Source organism: Xenopus laevis, chromosome 4L (assembly GCF_017654675.1).
Source record: "Xenopus laevis strain J_2021 chromosome 4L, Xenopus_laevis_v10.1, whole genome shotgun sequence".
In the NCBI taxonomy this organism is placed as follows: Eukaryota; Metazoa; Chordata; class Amphibia; order Anura; family Pipidae; genus Xenopus; species Xenopus laevis.
The window spans coordinates 92334960-92351396 of record NC_054377.1 but is presented as its reverse complement, the minus strand read 5'-3'; the positions used below and the strand labels follow the sequence as shown (position 1 = coordinate 92351396).

Below are 16437 nucleotides of genomic sequence, written 5' to 3'. Positions count from 1 at the left end.
AGAACACCACATTGTGTTGTGTAATAGGGTATAATGTGGTTAGGGATGCCCCGAAACCAGGATTCAGCCTTTTTCAGCAGGATTCGGATTCGTCCGAATCCTTCTGCCCAGCCGAACCGAACCCGAATCCTAATTTGCGAGGGAAATTGCGTGACTTTTTGTCACAAAACAAGGAAGTAAAATGTTTTTTCCCATTCCCACCCCTAATTAGCATATGCAAATTAGGGTTCAGGTTCGGTATTCGGCCGAAACTTTTGTGAAGGATTCGGTGGTTTGGCCAAATCCAAAATAGTGGTTTCGGTGCATCCCTAAATGTGGTGGCAGTAAAATGCGTGTAAAGGCATTAGTAACTGCCTTAGATCATTCCCCCATCTTGCACAAGAAAAAAAGAATGGATCTGAAACAGCTGAAGATGGAAATGAACACATACATGATTTTAACAAATAAATAACAAATAGGAAACAAGTGAAATTAGTTGTGTTTTATTAAATGTTAATAAGCTTAATAACTGTATTGTCACCATGAAACCTGTATGCTATCAGTGCCAAAAAAAAACAAAAACTCTAGGGGTTGAATAAAAGTAAGTCAGTACAACAGGCCCAGGGCAAGTATTCAGGTAGTGCCACAAGTAGTTCTGGCTTTACAGGTCTCATTTCTAGCCACTGGATGCAAAATTAGTCCAATCACTGTAACTCCATCTATTTGTATGACAATTGGTGAGTCGATTAGAAAAAAAGGAAGGAACACTTTCCTTAAGAAGCCTTTCCGTAAGAGTTCACCAAACCTTTTCATTGGAAGACAGACTGTGTGCCAATATACACGGCCAAAGCCGACATGTGTACAAATTCAGGGACACAAAGGTGCCCAATGGGATATACATGTTCAAACAAGAATTTTAGGGCACACTTCATATGCAAAGGCAGAAATAAAAACAGCCTGTCCTATAATGAAAGGGTTGTAGAAAACATTTTTCGGTGCTGGTAAAAACACCAGATGCCATTGATTCACAAGAAGTCATTGCCAGAATGAAGTTGGAGGGAATGACTTCGAAGCTCTATACTGCTCACTTCTGTGGGATGATTTACAGCTTGGCTTTCACTGGTTGCAACTGCAAGCTCTGCAACTTCATGGCCATTCCCATGTTTCCAGCTATCTTCAGCTTGCCCTGAAAGAAGGCCTGAAAGACAGGAACCAGCTCAGTAAAATATTATTATTCTTTACTTATATAATGCTAACATGTTTTGCAGAACTTTATAGAGATTATACATCATTCACATCCATACACAACCATGGTTGTTTCTAAAAAGCAATCCTTCATTGTTTTTCCCCCACAAAAAATGCATTATAAAAAACATGCATTTATGATCAATAGAGGATATACTGAAGATCTGAACTGGTTGTGCCCTTTTAAAACAGTGTATAACCCATTGTTTGGCACTTAGGGGGTTATTTATCAAAGGTCAAATTTAAGAGTAATGTGAATTTTTTTTGAACTGGATTAAATTTGATTTTATTTGCAATTCGAATGGTATGTTATTTATGAAAAAAATAATTTCTAAAATTCGATAGAATAATCCCAACCCGAAAACTCGAATCAAATTCTAATAGTTTTTCTCTCGAAAAAAACCCAAAAACTCGGCTTCTGTGCGTCAATTTTTTTGACAAGAGACAATTTTTTTTAATCCCATTGGAGTCTATATGCGTCATTTTCAAAGTATGTTTTTCTTTAGGCCAAAAAAGCACTTTAAATCTTACAGTGCACTGCTGGTAATTACGCCTCTATTATATACATATACATATACATATACATATATATATATATATATATATATGTCTCATTTGGCAGGAAGGGGTTTCCGGCATAGCACCTGGCACCACAAAATGGTGTTTGTTCATTGGTTTTGTGCTCTCCACTTCTGGGTTTTAACGGAAAAGTTTAAACCAACAAATAAAATCCTCTGCAGGTATGATAACTCACTGTCTGAGGGTTCATTTTCCCAGTCATCAGTGCCAGCAAGTCTGCATCTGCCATGGTGATGGTACAATCTGCCTTCTTATCTGTAATACAAAAAGTGCGAAATAATTAAAAAGATGGCCATGCACAAACATTTTTGCCAGGTTTCTCCAAATCATTATGAACATTATCTTGTAAACATTCGGCCTTCAAGCCATGATCAGATCAGATGGGGCTTCAAGCAGAGCCAATGACTACAGACTGCAGCTCCAGCTGGGATTCTCTGTCAAGCTCAAATGATATATCTTAACAAGCCTTGCTCTGATATTGATTGGGCATGTGATATTTTTTAAATACATATAAAAAGAGAACTAGCCTAATGTATGCGACAACATATATCAAGTGCCACTTCTGCCTATTATCTTTTAACTGAAAAGAAGAGAAATAATTTGTATTATTTGGATTAAAGAAGACTGTAATCTGCAATATTCTCATGGAAATCTATGACAGAAATCCCATGCTTTTATAAAATAGTTTGGCTACAGGCTAGAGCCACAGATGCAATCTTCATCTTGCCCTTTTTTAACCAGTTATTTTCTGTATTAATTCACACACTTACACTGAATTTACAGTGCAGCTGTAGCTACTCTATACTTTCCTTGACTTTGAAGTGTTGCTTCATCTTTAAAGTAAGATGTAAAAGAACTTCATTCAACCCCTATCAATATATTTGGGACATTAAAGGAATAGTTCAGTGTGAAAATAAAAACTGTGTAAATAGATAGGCTGTGCAAAATAAAAAATGTTTCTAATATAGTAAGTTAGCCAAAAATGTAATGTATAAAGGCTGGAGTGACTGGATATGTAACATAATAGCCAGAACACTACTTCCTGCTTTTCAGCTCTATAACTCTGAGTTAGTCAGCGACTTGAAGGGGGGCCACATGGTACATTTCTGTTCAGTGAGTTTGTAATTGATCCTCAGCATTCAGCTCAGATTCAAAAGCAACAGATATGACCCATTTGCCCCCCCCTCTCAAGTCTCTGATTGGTTACTGCCTGGTAACCATGGTAACCAGTGTAAACCAAGAGAGCTGAAAAGTAGTGTTCTGACTGACTTGTTATACATCAAATCACTCCAGCCTTTATACATTACATTTTTGCCTAACTAACCATATTAGATACATTTTTTATTTTGCACAGCCTATCTATTTACCCAGTTTTTATTTTTACACTGAACAATTCCTTTAAGAAACTGCTTGCTGAATAATGCTTTTTGACCAATATGTAGTAATGTCCATGACAGATTTAGTGCTAAGGATTTTTTTGTCATTTAATCATCCTCTGCTTTATAATTCAGAAAGTTTTAGGATGAGCACAACTTTCTCTTTTGCCATTAGTTTGTACAAAAGCGTTTGGCAGCTTCCTGTTGTAGCTCCCATATTCAAAGCTCCTGCCATAAATTCCCCATGGTTACAAATTTTAAAAAAAAAATACTAGAATTCTTAATAAATCAGAAGAAAATGAGTATAAGACAGTCTAGGCAAAGGATGGATATGAAATCTTAAGCATTTTGCAATGTATGGACAAACAATGCCTGCTTTGTTTAAATGGGAGAGTATTTTGCAAAAGTCTTAAATGTCCTTAAAGTATACCACTTGTACAACATGAGTAAATAGTTTGTAAAGTCTTTTGGGCAGGACCCAGTTTATCTTTTGTAATGGTAACTGTATGTAGGTTTACCTGTATGTTTATAAAATGCCAACATATTCCAAATTACATTAAATACATGATAACAATAATATGGTTTATTCAGAAAACTTTTGGTCTATAGTTTAATTCATGAAAAAAAATCTTTTTTGTTAATTCTTGTGTTGAACAGGGCAAACATGGAAACTGGAGCTATTCAGTGTTTGATCCTTGCAAAGTTAGATAAGGGCCAGTACCAGTATACAACCCCATGCTTCACCCCTTTATTTTGTTGTGATTATCTGTTTTATTATGTTGGGTGATTATCTGTTCACTGGGAATCTAATTATTTACCTTGCACAGATTTTTATGTTATTAAAATAGGCAAAAATATGTTCAGCACAAGTCTTACTCATTTAACCCATATTGAACAAGGGGGGGGGGGCATACCGCTCCTTTTAAAATATCATCACATCTCTTTTTTTGTCTAGAAAATCATTGTACTGGCTTCTGATATAGCCCCTAGCAAACACTTACCAGAGTTGACATCAACACTCCCTTTTCCATTTTTAACATCAACTACCCAGGTTGCTTCCTTTCCACCAGGACCATCTTTTACTTTGAAAGCAAAGATCCCTCCAATCTTTTTAACAAGTTGTTCCCCTCCCTGCAGAGTGAATTGAGGAAAAATGATTATTGTACATAAATATATTTTTAAAATACTAATTGATGTAATGTAAACAGGTACATATCAAACAATATACAGCTACTACAGCAGGCAACACTATGGCTATATAGACAGAGGTGCTAGAAGAAAATGAACTATGAACAGCTTTTGACCTAAAACGCTTATCTGGATAGTTCACTGATTAGAAGGTTGATCTTTGTTCTACCTGTATATTTGAAAGGCAGTGGGCACATTACTGCTAACCCTTGCACTGCTGCATTCAGTTTCCAGTGTTGCACTGCCAAAATGGGCACAGGGTTCAGTTACGCATTGCTGTATGTTTGCTAAATTCTCATATCATTCTAAGGATAGAAGGCATTTTACACTGTATAAATGAAGAGGCAGAGCAGACAAAAATATTACTATTCCTCTACTATCCCCATTCTTCATTCCACCCACCCTTTGTTCGTTTTTGTTGCACTGCAACAAAGAAATATATTGTAAACCAAGACGTTACTAGAAAGTGGTTTCTTTATTGAATCTATTATTTGCCTTTTAAAAAAAAAAACAATAACATTTCAAATTAAAAAAAACAAAACAAAAAATAGATTAGAAAAAAATATATAAATAGGAAAAGTGACCTCTGCAAGCTTCTGCTCAATCTCTTTGAACACAAATTGCGCTTTGAATCCATCTGAAGCACTAGTTGCAACCATGCGAATCCCAGAAGATCTGAGGAAATAAATGTAGATTATTACTAGAAAACCGTTTGAGTCCAGTGCTATTTTAATTTTTAAACAGATACATGAAGGTCAAACTCAACTCTTTAATTACAAATTACACATGATTTAACACAAAAGTCACAACTAAACTAAATTGGATGATAAAGTACACTACGGACCCATGTAGCTCTTGTTGAACTAAAACCCCAAATACTTAACAGCCTTTGTGATGAATTGAAGAGAAAGTATGATATAAAGCTTGGAAAGCAGCACATTGGGCACCCCAACACTTGCCTATGGTAGTCATTCATGAATATATCAGAGGAGCACAATATTCTTTTGACAGATCTGCCACCACAAGCAAGCTGCTGTAGCTGACCCAGCTACAGGCAAAATATTCATCTTTAAGGGTGTATGGCATCTGAAAACATAGCTGCTGAAGTGGCAGTTATCTACTTATTTAAGCAGTTCTCCAAATGTTGCTGCATTCAGGCCCGGATTTGTGGAAAGGCCACCAAGGCCCAGGCCTAGGGCGGCAGGATTTTAGGGGGGCGGCATGCTGCCCAACCACATCCACATTGGTTCAAAAACACTGGGGATGCGCTGGAGATACCATCCCCATTGCTTCAGTCCAGATGATGAAAATTTGCACGAATAAAGAGGAGGGGACAGGGCGACGAATGGCAGTGGGCCTAGGGGAGCCTACTATGTAAATCCGGCCCTGGCTGCATTTGACACTACACATTAAACCTTTCATTTTTCAATGTTTTGTGCCTGTACATAACTAACATAAAACACAAAATTAAGTACAACACTTTCACTATTCACATAAGAAAAAATCTACATCTAAAAACAAGTGTATGGATGATTATGTCAACACACACATGCTTAACATTATAAACCTACATGCTCACATATACACTTCAGAGGACAAAAATAACAAAACTGCACACTTTGCATCTGGGAACAGACATAAAAGAAATACATGATTTACTGGTCTAAGGCCTCAGGTATCCCTTACCATACTATTAATACTATAATGTATATAATATAATATACACAAATACATTCATAAAGCTATTTAAAAAAAAATCACCCACACAAAATACATTCATAAAAACACACTTAAAAAAGTAAACACTGTATATCGGAGTACAAATATGAGGAAAGCAGTCACAATAACCAGTCACAGGCCTGTGAAATAGGCAGTAACACTTACTTGTTTGCAGAATCTGGAAAGCCCATCTTATATATAGAGACTACTACTGCTCCCCCAAGGCCAATATTGTGCTGCAGTGCAATGTTGGCCCCCGGAACCTGTCTTCGGCCTGCCTGACCTCTGAGCTGCCAGCAGAGTTCTGCACACTGAGCTAGACCTGGGAAGTGAGAGAGAGGAGATTAAGCACACAATTTCCGGCTCTTCATCACACTCTGCCTTCTAAACAGGAGAACTGCAGCCTTAACAGTTAACCCTTACTGCCTACTAAACAAGAAAGGGAATCCTATGTGGTTCTAAAGCAGGAGATTTATGTTGCACACAGCAATTCTACAGAAAGGATTAACTGCAGCGTAATACCAAGCAGCGCCTCATGCTGTAAAGGGGGGGGGGGTGGAATACAAAAGAGCTAAGCAGGAAGAGATCATGTTTCCACATACTTAACTCCTCGCTGACTACAAGCTGAGAGAACAATGAATGACCAACGGCTTCAAAAAAGGCTTTCAAAACAGATACATTAATAATTGGTAATTTATGTAGATTTAAAGGAACTGTTCGGTGTAAAAATGAAACTGGATAGATGGGCTGTGCAAAATAAAAAAAAAATTCAATATAGCTAGCTAAAATGTATATCTATGCATGTATAAATTTATGTATACATACAGTAACCCCCCCCCACACACAAAAAAGTTATAAAATTTTGCAACAACTGCAGCGACACTAAATATGTAGCCACTACTATGGAGTTATATTTTTAAAAGAGTTCTTATTAAAGTAGTACTTATGAGAGGAATTATTGTCTGGTCACTACAGTTTTTTTATATACTAAATAGGGCCTTTGTTTGTTAGCATTTATTTCTGACTTTTATTTCTGATAGTAAATGCTCACTGTATCTGATGTGTGTCAAAGGACATAAACAGATCTGTGTGAAGTTCAAGGCAGTGGGTGTAAAGTCTCCCTGGCTGTACCAGGAACTCTTTCCTATGCTTGAGTAATAAACAACTGATAAAAGCAAAGCCTGTTACTTGCTTTAACCTGAGGAATTCTCCATGATACATTGCAACTAAACCATGAAGAGCAGCAATATACTTGAAGAGTCAGAAACACAGATAGATTATACATGTTGTAGGGCAGTTTAACAATTCATTAAATTTATATTATATACTGGATGGATGACTGGGAAGCCTAGATGCAAGCCATACAAGGTAATTTAAAGTCTTATATTGTATAAAAAGATACAAACTTATGTTACCATAAAATATAATGCTGTAGTACAAACATCTTTTTAACATCATGGAACAAAAAGCTGACCAAGTGCTATTGCACTGCAGAGACTAGATACAACTTTGCCAAGTAACTGGCATTGCGGAGACAAACACTAACAAAGTGCACTTTAATAAGCGACAAGCAGCTGTCATTGGTTTAAACTTTTACTGAAATAATTGTAATAGCTAACGTAACATTTTTCCACAGCAGTTTAAATGGGGCTACAACACCTTCAACTACATTTTCCTTTGATTAGGGATGCACCGAATCCAGGATTTGGGCTTTCAGCAGGATTCGGCCGAATCCTTCTGCCTGGCAGAACCGAATCCTAATTTGCATATGAAAATTAGGGATGGGGAGGGAAATCGTGTGATTTTCTGTCACAAAACAAGGAAGTAAAAAAGGTTTTCCCACCCCTAATTTGCATATGCAAATTAGGATTTGGTTCAGTTTTCAGCCAAATCTTTAGCTAAGGATTCAGGGGTTCGGGCAAATCGAAAATAGTGGATTCGGTGCATCCCTATTATGGATCCATTAGTTTTGTCATAATATGATCTCATATAACAATGATTTATATTTTAAATCGATGTTTAAAAAGATAGAAAAATGACTGGTTCTTGTTTTTCACCACTGACCTGTTGCTCCCAGTGGGTGCCCTTTAGATATCAAGCCACCACTGGGGTTGATAACCCAGCGGCCTCCATAGGTATTATCTCCTCTGTCAATGAGATCTCCAGCTCCTCCTGCAGGGCAGTTACCAAGATTTAGATGGCAGTTATTCAGAAAACGTAAGTTTAAAAGAGGTAGGCTGTGATGGTATTTTTTTAATAAAGGATAAAGAAGGACAGTATTTTGGGAACATTTATATGTATAGCTCACATCTGAATGAATAGGACAGTTGGCCATACATGCCTGCCTTTTTATAACCCCACCATATTCAAGTACCTGGGGGGCAAAGACTCAATGCCTCATATGTGATAAGCTCATTAGCAGAGAAGCAGTCATGCAGTTCAATCACATCGACGTCTTCTGGCTTCACACCAGCTTTTGCATAGCATTTTTCAGCAGCAGCCTTGGTCATGTCGTATCCAACCTGCAACATGTGAAAGAATTGACCAAATGGGAAGGGCCACAACCACCGTGCAGATGTTTACAACAAGCCAAGAGACTGAAAAGTCTGAATGAATATGATGCTATTGATCCTAGGACTTACTGGTCTAAAAGAAACAAATGGAGAACACAACTTCTTAGAAGTAGTACTACAAGTCTTCTATTTATATAGCTCAGACATGTTACACGGTCTTTTAGAGATGGCTCTATTCACATCAGTCCTTGCTCCAGTGGAGCTAATAAGCTCAACTCCCTCATATGTACATACACCACAGTCAATTGTAGCATGTTCAGTAGACAACCAAGTAAACTGCAAAGCAGTAATGTTAGCCACTTTGCTTCCTGTAGTAAGTGTAAAACGTTTTATAAGTGCGAAATTCTATAATGGACATGATAAGTTGATTTCTAATATTAACAAATATATTGAAATCATTTGTAAAACAAATGTTGATGCATTGCCACTGTTATCGAAAAATGTCCTCACCATCTTAATACAGCTGTTCTCCTGAAATGTACTGACAGTGTCCGTCACCATCTCTTGTGCAAGGATTTGAACTGCTTTGCCTTCTAGCCCATGTCTGTGTACAAAGTCCTCACTTACAATCACAGCTGCAGCTGCTCCATCTGAAGTTGGGCTGTAGATAAGAGTAAAACAATATAGGGTTTTTAATAGTCTGATGGCTTGATAGAAAATGTTAATTCTGTTTATAAATGCATTTGAACCATTCTTCAATGGTATATAGCTAATGACATTACTGGTTGCTAGGTAAGCAAGAGTAACATGTTTATTGCATGTACTAACTAGCGTTTTCTGTGGCAATTATAACATACAATGTTTTATAGTTTCGACAACATGTGCTTTATAGGTAAAAAGAAAAAAAATGGCATCCATGTGCTGGAAAAAGATTAGGTTACAGAGAGACTTAATGATTTAAGCTGGCCATACACAGGTCAATCTATGATGCTGTCTTCACCTTTCACTGAGACAGGTCAGCTCACTGATACATTCTTCTCATAACATGCCTGCATACCCCACATTATAATCTGATTGTTGTCCCAGACACAAGAGCAGATCAGACCTAGGCCCAGCACGAGTGGCTACGTGATCACTCATTTTAGCCTATGTCCAGCTTTTTGTAAGAAAAGAGTGTATTTCAAGTATCACTCTGTACCAGCACTGAAGGATGGTTAGGAACTCATAAATTTTCCTTGACTTCATCACTTCATCTAAGCTGTATTCATCCCGGAACTGTGACAGCCTGCAAGGAGAAGACAGAAAAGTTAAGATTAATATAAAAGAGAAGCTTTGAGTCAGATATTTTGATCCAAATGCCTCGTATATCACAGCTCTTAATCAACTTTCTAAACAGACAGTAAAGTATCAATGTACAGGTACCTGTGTGCACAAGAACATCTGTTCTCTTCATTTATACCTATAAATTCATTTATACCTATAAATTGCAGCCACCATATTGATGCAGACATGTATTTTGAAAAACAATTAAGAAAGCTTGATATATATTAGACCATTAACAGTTATTAGCTAAGACAAGCAATGTGAGAACACATGACTATAAAAGCAAATATGCAGAAAATTGTCAGTTCACGTTTTGTGTCACTGTCTGTCCATTCATGGAAAAATAGTTTCAAATAAAATGGGTCTTATGTAAATTTAATTTCTTTCTGGTAGCAGCCCACCACAAACTAGCAACAGTGGGAAGCAAAGTTTACTGTAGGAGTGAGGCTGAGGAGGGAGGACTACAATACAGCAGACAATGGTCCAGGCCTTCCTGCCCCCCAGGCCCAGGGCCGGACTGGCAATTTGTGAGTTCTGGTAAATGCCAGAGGGACGTAAATAAGTTGCCATAGACAGTCACTATTTATTAGGCTGGTGGGAGGCTGTTTGGGCCCCGGTGTACCTGAAATGCCAAGGTCTATGTTGATTTTCAGTCCAGAACTGCCCAGTTTGTACTTTTGAGTCACATACATATATGCTGTGACTATTTAGCAGTCGAGGCTGTTATGCCACACTACAGTCAGAAGTGATGTACTAGTTGCTGGATTTGCATTATGTAGTTTTTATAACCATATAGGCATTTGAGGACCACCTAAAGTTGGCATAGATTGTAAATACTGCCCTGGCTACCCCTGCTCAAGGAAAGCTCTCTATTTCACCTTACTTCAGTTAACATATCAGGTGATCATGGCCATTGTGATGCTTCAAGATGCATTCCCAGTCCAACCATGTTGCTTTAAGAAGGAATTATTATAAAATACACCCAAATGTAGTTAAAGATATGTGTGCTTCCTCTACCTAACATTTTTCTACTGCAAACAAGTCAACCATGCTGTTTATTAGCAGTGCATTTCAAATTGCTGATTCATACTAACCCGGGAAACTATTGCCTGAGGTAAGGATATTACCTCACCCCAAGACCTAAACACTCCCTCATGTACAGTATGTTTGTGAATCGTGTACAACTTTGTGCCATGAGTATTGTATGCTTTTAATTTAACCTGGATGGCTGTAGGCTGGACATTACAGTTAATCCCTTATACAACAATTTATCTTAATGACAAGACACACTTTAAGTCACCCCCCCCCCATCTCACACTTACGGGTTGTTTACAGAATGCTTGTGATTCTTCCAAGCAATCTTGGCAAAATGTTCTTTTTTTGTACCTGTTTGTAGACCAAAGAATATAAACATAATGAAATCAGACGTACTGTTATTCTTACTGCAACACTATCACCAACATTTCAATTTCATTTTCATACACTTCTAAAATTAGTGCTGGGGAGTATTCTGTTTTGAAATATAATAAGAGCCCCCATTTTATGTTTTTTAGGGGACTAGAAAAAAAAATGATGTAAAATCCAGGGGATATAAAATGGAGGTTTCACTGTATTTGCACTTTTAATAATGTATATATTTTTTAAAACCACAATGGAGTTGTTGTGTTACCATGCTTTGCTTTTTTATCTTTCAGTAGATGATTGGTTATAATTACCATACTTCTCCATGTGTTCTAGCCCTGCTCCTCCAAACATCTGAGGGGCCATAGGAGCTGCCGCCAGTCCATACTTGTTTATCAGCACCTCAACATGCTTGTCCATAGGGTTGACCCGGTCTGTAAACTAAAGCAGCAACAAATTACTTTCTATTCCTCAAAATAAAAGTGGTGTATTAAGTAATAAGCACCCAGAAGAGATGGAAATATCTGTGCCTAACTTCTTTAAGAAGTATCCCTTCAATTAAACTGAAGGGATACTTTACTAAAAAGCATCATTCATTCATCTGTTCTTCTGGAACAAAGCTAATTTATTTCATGCTGGGTGGGTGTAGAAGCATGCAGGCAAAAAGAACAAATGCATAATGTTGCTCTGAGCATTAGCTGGGCAAATAGCGTTAGCTGGGTGATTGGTCTTTCATATTTGGTGTGTGCTATTTTCCCTAAATCAATTTTGTACATCCTGTTCTCTGCATACGGAATCCTGTAATCAGTGGCATAATGAGAGTGCACCGGGACTCCCTACGCCAAAGAAACCTTCAGAAGCACCAGCACACATAGCTGCCCCTGCCAGCAACACCCCCTCTTAAAGAAGAGTGGTGGGGAGGGGGATTTTAATGCTACAGAGGAAGCCAACCCCAAGTACAGGCCCCCCCTGACTACAAGGTCACTTCCTCTATAGTTATGCGACTGCCTTTAGTTACTTCTTTAGTAGGGCAGCTGATTTTTCCAGGGTGTGCAAAGTACAGTTACCTAATCGTACAGAAAACATTTTACTAGACCTCTGCTCATCATCTCTGACAATCATAACCGACCTTTGATTGCAGAGAGCCTCGTTCCATCTTCTCAAATCCAAGAGCAAGGACACAATCTGCCAGCCCTGTATAAAAGGAAAATAGAGTTCAAAACTAGAGTACAGTATACAATATATAAAATAATTGAAAATAGAGGTGTTTTAAGGATAATCATAGCTGAGCAGACATCATTACAGTTATAGAATAACTATCCGTAAACAAATCACTTTGATCTACTTAGAAACACTGCTCTTACCTCCCTGCACCAACTGCCTAGCCATGAAAAGAGCTGTAGACCCAGTGGAGCAGTTGTTGTTGACATTGATGATAGGGATCCCTGTGAGTCCCAGACTATGATAGATTGCCCGTTGCCCACATGTTGAATCACCTGCATTACAAAGCAGATAAAAGGTTTAGATAACAGACAAAAATGGAGATCGACAAAGGAGCTGCAAACATAGAGGTAAAAATTCTCTCACTTCCAAGGCCTCCAGAAAAATATAGTTCTCGAGATCCACACTTGGTCAGTATAAGGATTCCCAAGTAAATAACCTACCATAAACATAACCAACACATGCTTGCTCCACAGATGAATATGGAATTCCTGCATCAGCCAGAGCTTGCTGTCCTGTAAGGGAAGAAAAAAAAAATAAAAAAAGATAATAATAGGTTGTTAATAAGACTAATCCCCATTGGTAAGCATGTTCTTGCATATGTATTATTTATGCCAAAATTAAAGAATGCACGCAATCATTATTTCAATAAACACCGACTTCGCACAAAACAAGATAATTACTAGGGAGTGAACTCTCACAGCATATCCTCTTAATGACTCGTTAGCCATTGCACTTAAGTAGATATTTATTAATTAAAGGAAACTTAAGGAGATTAACAATGGAGTAGGGCAGAATTGCAGCACATCATGTTTTGGAGTTCTGTACCAGCCCAAGGCTAGCACAGTGATTTAGCAGTGAAGATATGTGCCTCAAGTAACTCCAGTATGATGTCCCCATCTTCTTTTGTGCGGATTCACTGCACATGTTCTGTGCTGCTGTCAGTTACGGAGCTTAGGGACCGACTCACAACATACAGTGTATATATAAATAAAACGGTTAGCTCCTGTGACAATTTTGAAGGCTTGGATCAATACTGTGAGAGATGCGAAACCTGTAGGCTGGTGAATTAAACTTAGTACCTGTATATAAAATACAATAGTTTTAGCCATGTTTGTTTTTAGGATTTAATATTCCTTTAAAAGCTAACCGAAGAGAAGCTCTGATGCCTTTTTTAAATAAGGCGATTATTCTTGAACTATCAAGTTAATTTATTTTGAAAATGCATTAAAAACAAAAAAAAATAGAAAGCATTGTAAAGTAAGTATATATGGCAAACGGACAAAACAATTATTTTAGAATGGTGAACTACCCCTTTAAGGTTTCCTCTCCCATTTAACAAGGGAAGGTCTAATGTGACTAGGCAGCTTGCTAAGAACATCACAAAGAGAGGCTGTTGTGTATAAGGCTATAGCCACACAGGGGCCAAATCCATAGCCTCCTCCCTCTTTCGCATTGAATCGGCTTGGTCCAACAGACTCTGTGGGTTTCAGCAAAGAACTGCAAGACTCTGCTATTTGACCAGAAATCAGCCAGCGGATTTCGGCCCCTGTGTGGCCCTAGCGGAGAATCCGCTTCTCTTCCGCTCCTGCTCTGTCTGCATCCAGAAGCATTATTTCTGCTCGGGTGCAGGTAGAAGCCACTGATTTCAGCTCCAAAACAAAAAAAATTGTATTTTGGCTGAAATCTGCCCACAGTTAGAAAGACAAGGGGAGCAGGAGGGCTTTCATATGGATCGTCTGGCCCTAGCTTAAACATTCATGACACTTATCAGTTTCCTATTGAAAACTGGGGAAGAACCACCTTACCTATATACTAACATCTTTTGGCACTACTTGGCCAGACTAGCTAAAAGTATATGTTTTGCTGTGTATGTAGGATTGGTCAAAACACTCCTATCTCCATTCCTACTCTTCAACCACACACTTCTGCTTACTTTCCAGCATGTATAAACCAGGGCCAGAACCAGAAGGTAGAAGACAATCTGAATATCCAGGGACAGTGAGGGCTGGGAGAAGCTCTAGGCTGGGGTAAACTTGGAAAACATTCTGGGCCTAGGAATCATCCTTGCAGTTTTCATGAACCAAGAACAGCAAAGAGATAGAGGGCCTAAGAGTACAAGGAAAAGTAAAAATTGACAATAGTAGGGGAGAGCAGTAAAATAAAAGGGTTTTTATGTTTTTTATTGAAAACTTTACAACAAAATATGAACATAATTTAAAACTAACATTACAATAACACTGTATTACACTCATACAGAACCCCCCAGTCCACTGGCCAAATATCCTGATAGATAGCATGACAGTAGGACAAAGTCAGTCTCAGTCTCCTGCATTCAAACCAAATGCAAGCAAAATAAAGGTGGCAAATGTGTGTTCTGCAATCAAGGTACTGGAATGTGAAGCTTGGTCAGCTCACTTACAATAAAAGGGAAAGGGAGAAATGGAGATCAAGAGATCTTGAAACAGAAAACAAAGACACAATTACTGTTTTATTGTTTTTCTCTCACCTGCTTCCTTGGCCATATCAGGATAATCCAGCTCATCACGAGGCTTCATAAACTACAGAAATATACATGAATTTACACACTGAATACAGTCATTTGCTACATTTTACTCCCTCCTGTGACCCCACAGTGAACAACCTTTTTTTGATGAATTAAAATGCAGCACATATCCATCCATTACCTGGCCACTTACACAAATGATACTTTATTCAAACTATTATACTCATGTGCACATGGGTACCTTTTCTAATTTTACCGTCAGCCTGTCCTTCAGGATGAGTTTTGACCAAGAGAAATGTCTCCAGGTTCATGCTGGCAGCTATACTCAAGTATATGTGTAAAGCTGGCCATAGACGCAAAGATCTGTACGATTTTTGGAACGTGTGTGGAGAGTACCGACAAATTTCTGTCGGCTGCCGATAATATATCTGCATGTATTGCCGATCGTACGATTTTCAGTGGGAGACTGTCACCAGCTTTGTCTATCGTACGATTGCTGTCAGGGGCAGAACATCAGCTGATCTGTTCTTTAACTACTTTATTTGGTCGGCATGGTAAGACTTTGATCGGAATGGCTAGTTGCAGGTTGGGAGATGGGAAAGTCTGATTGTACATTGATTTGTACAATCGGATCTTTGCGTCTGTGGCCAGCTTAATATAGATAAGTGGCTGAAGGACAGCAGAACCTAACAAAGTGGGGAGATGCAGCATGAGCCACTTTAGTACAAACTATACTCCCAGGTACTGTATGTTTTATATACATCAGTGTCTGAGATAGGGAGCCTAACACAGGGGAGAGATCTGTAGTATGACCCAGTAGGTATGTGTTATATAAATCAGTGCCTGAGACAGGGGAGAATAATGAAAAGATGAAGCATAACACAGCCAGTAGTAGACATTCATAGTTATGTGATGTACAGCTCAGTTCCTGGCAGACATAAGAATCCCAGGCAGCAGTAGCTAGGTGGATTTTGCCGGGTAGGTAGGTGAGATGAGGTAGCAGGAGTCAGAACCCACAGTGCAATAGTCGTGCAGGTCTGGCAGGTGCCGGGCACCATTAATGAGGGAGTCAGACCGAGTAAAAGAAGGCGATTTGGAGAAGCAGCAAGAGGCAGAAAAGGAGATAGGACAAGACAGCTTAAAAGAGGGATAGTATGGGTGCATTGACATATGACAAGAGCTGCAGCCTACCTCCATGCCCAGACAGACACCCAAGACCCCCTGATAAGGGAATGTAAATAAAAGGCTTACAACAAAAAGCTCACATATGATACATTAGCGCACTAAACTACACGAACCTTGGTCATCCCAACCCCCACCACATAGACGTTCCTCCCAGCTGGAGCCATGTTCCACAGCAGCAGGTATCTCCCAACACTGGCACCTT

General features: G+C 38.6%; 1 protein-coding gene across 1 annotated transcript; it reads right to left on the bottom strand.

Annotated features, from left to right (window-relative positions):
- Positions 1–466: 466 nt before the first annotated feature.
- On the bottom strand, positions 467–16422 carry scp2.L (sterol carrier protein 2 L homeolog; the record flags this gene model as incomplete). The annotated part of the gene is given in 16 exon segments (NM_001094555.1): positions 467–1177; positions 1979–2058; positions 4181–4310; positions 4952–5042; positions 6252–6408; positions 8151–8258; positions 8461–8608; positions 9110–9260; positions 9798–9884; positions 11245–11308; positions 11638–11764; positions 12453–12517; positions 12688–12819; positions 12988–13059; positions 15054–15105; positions 16349–16422. Coding segments are annotated over 16 exon segments (1611 nt in total). The 3' UTR covers positions 467–1081.
- Positions 16423–16437: the final 15 nt, after the last annotated feature.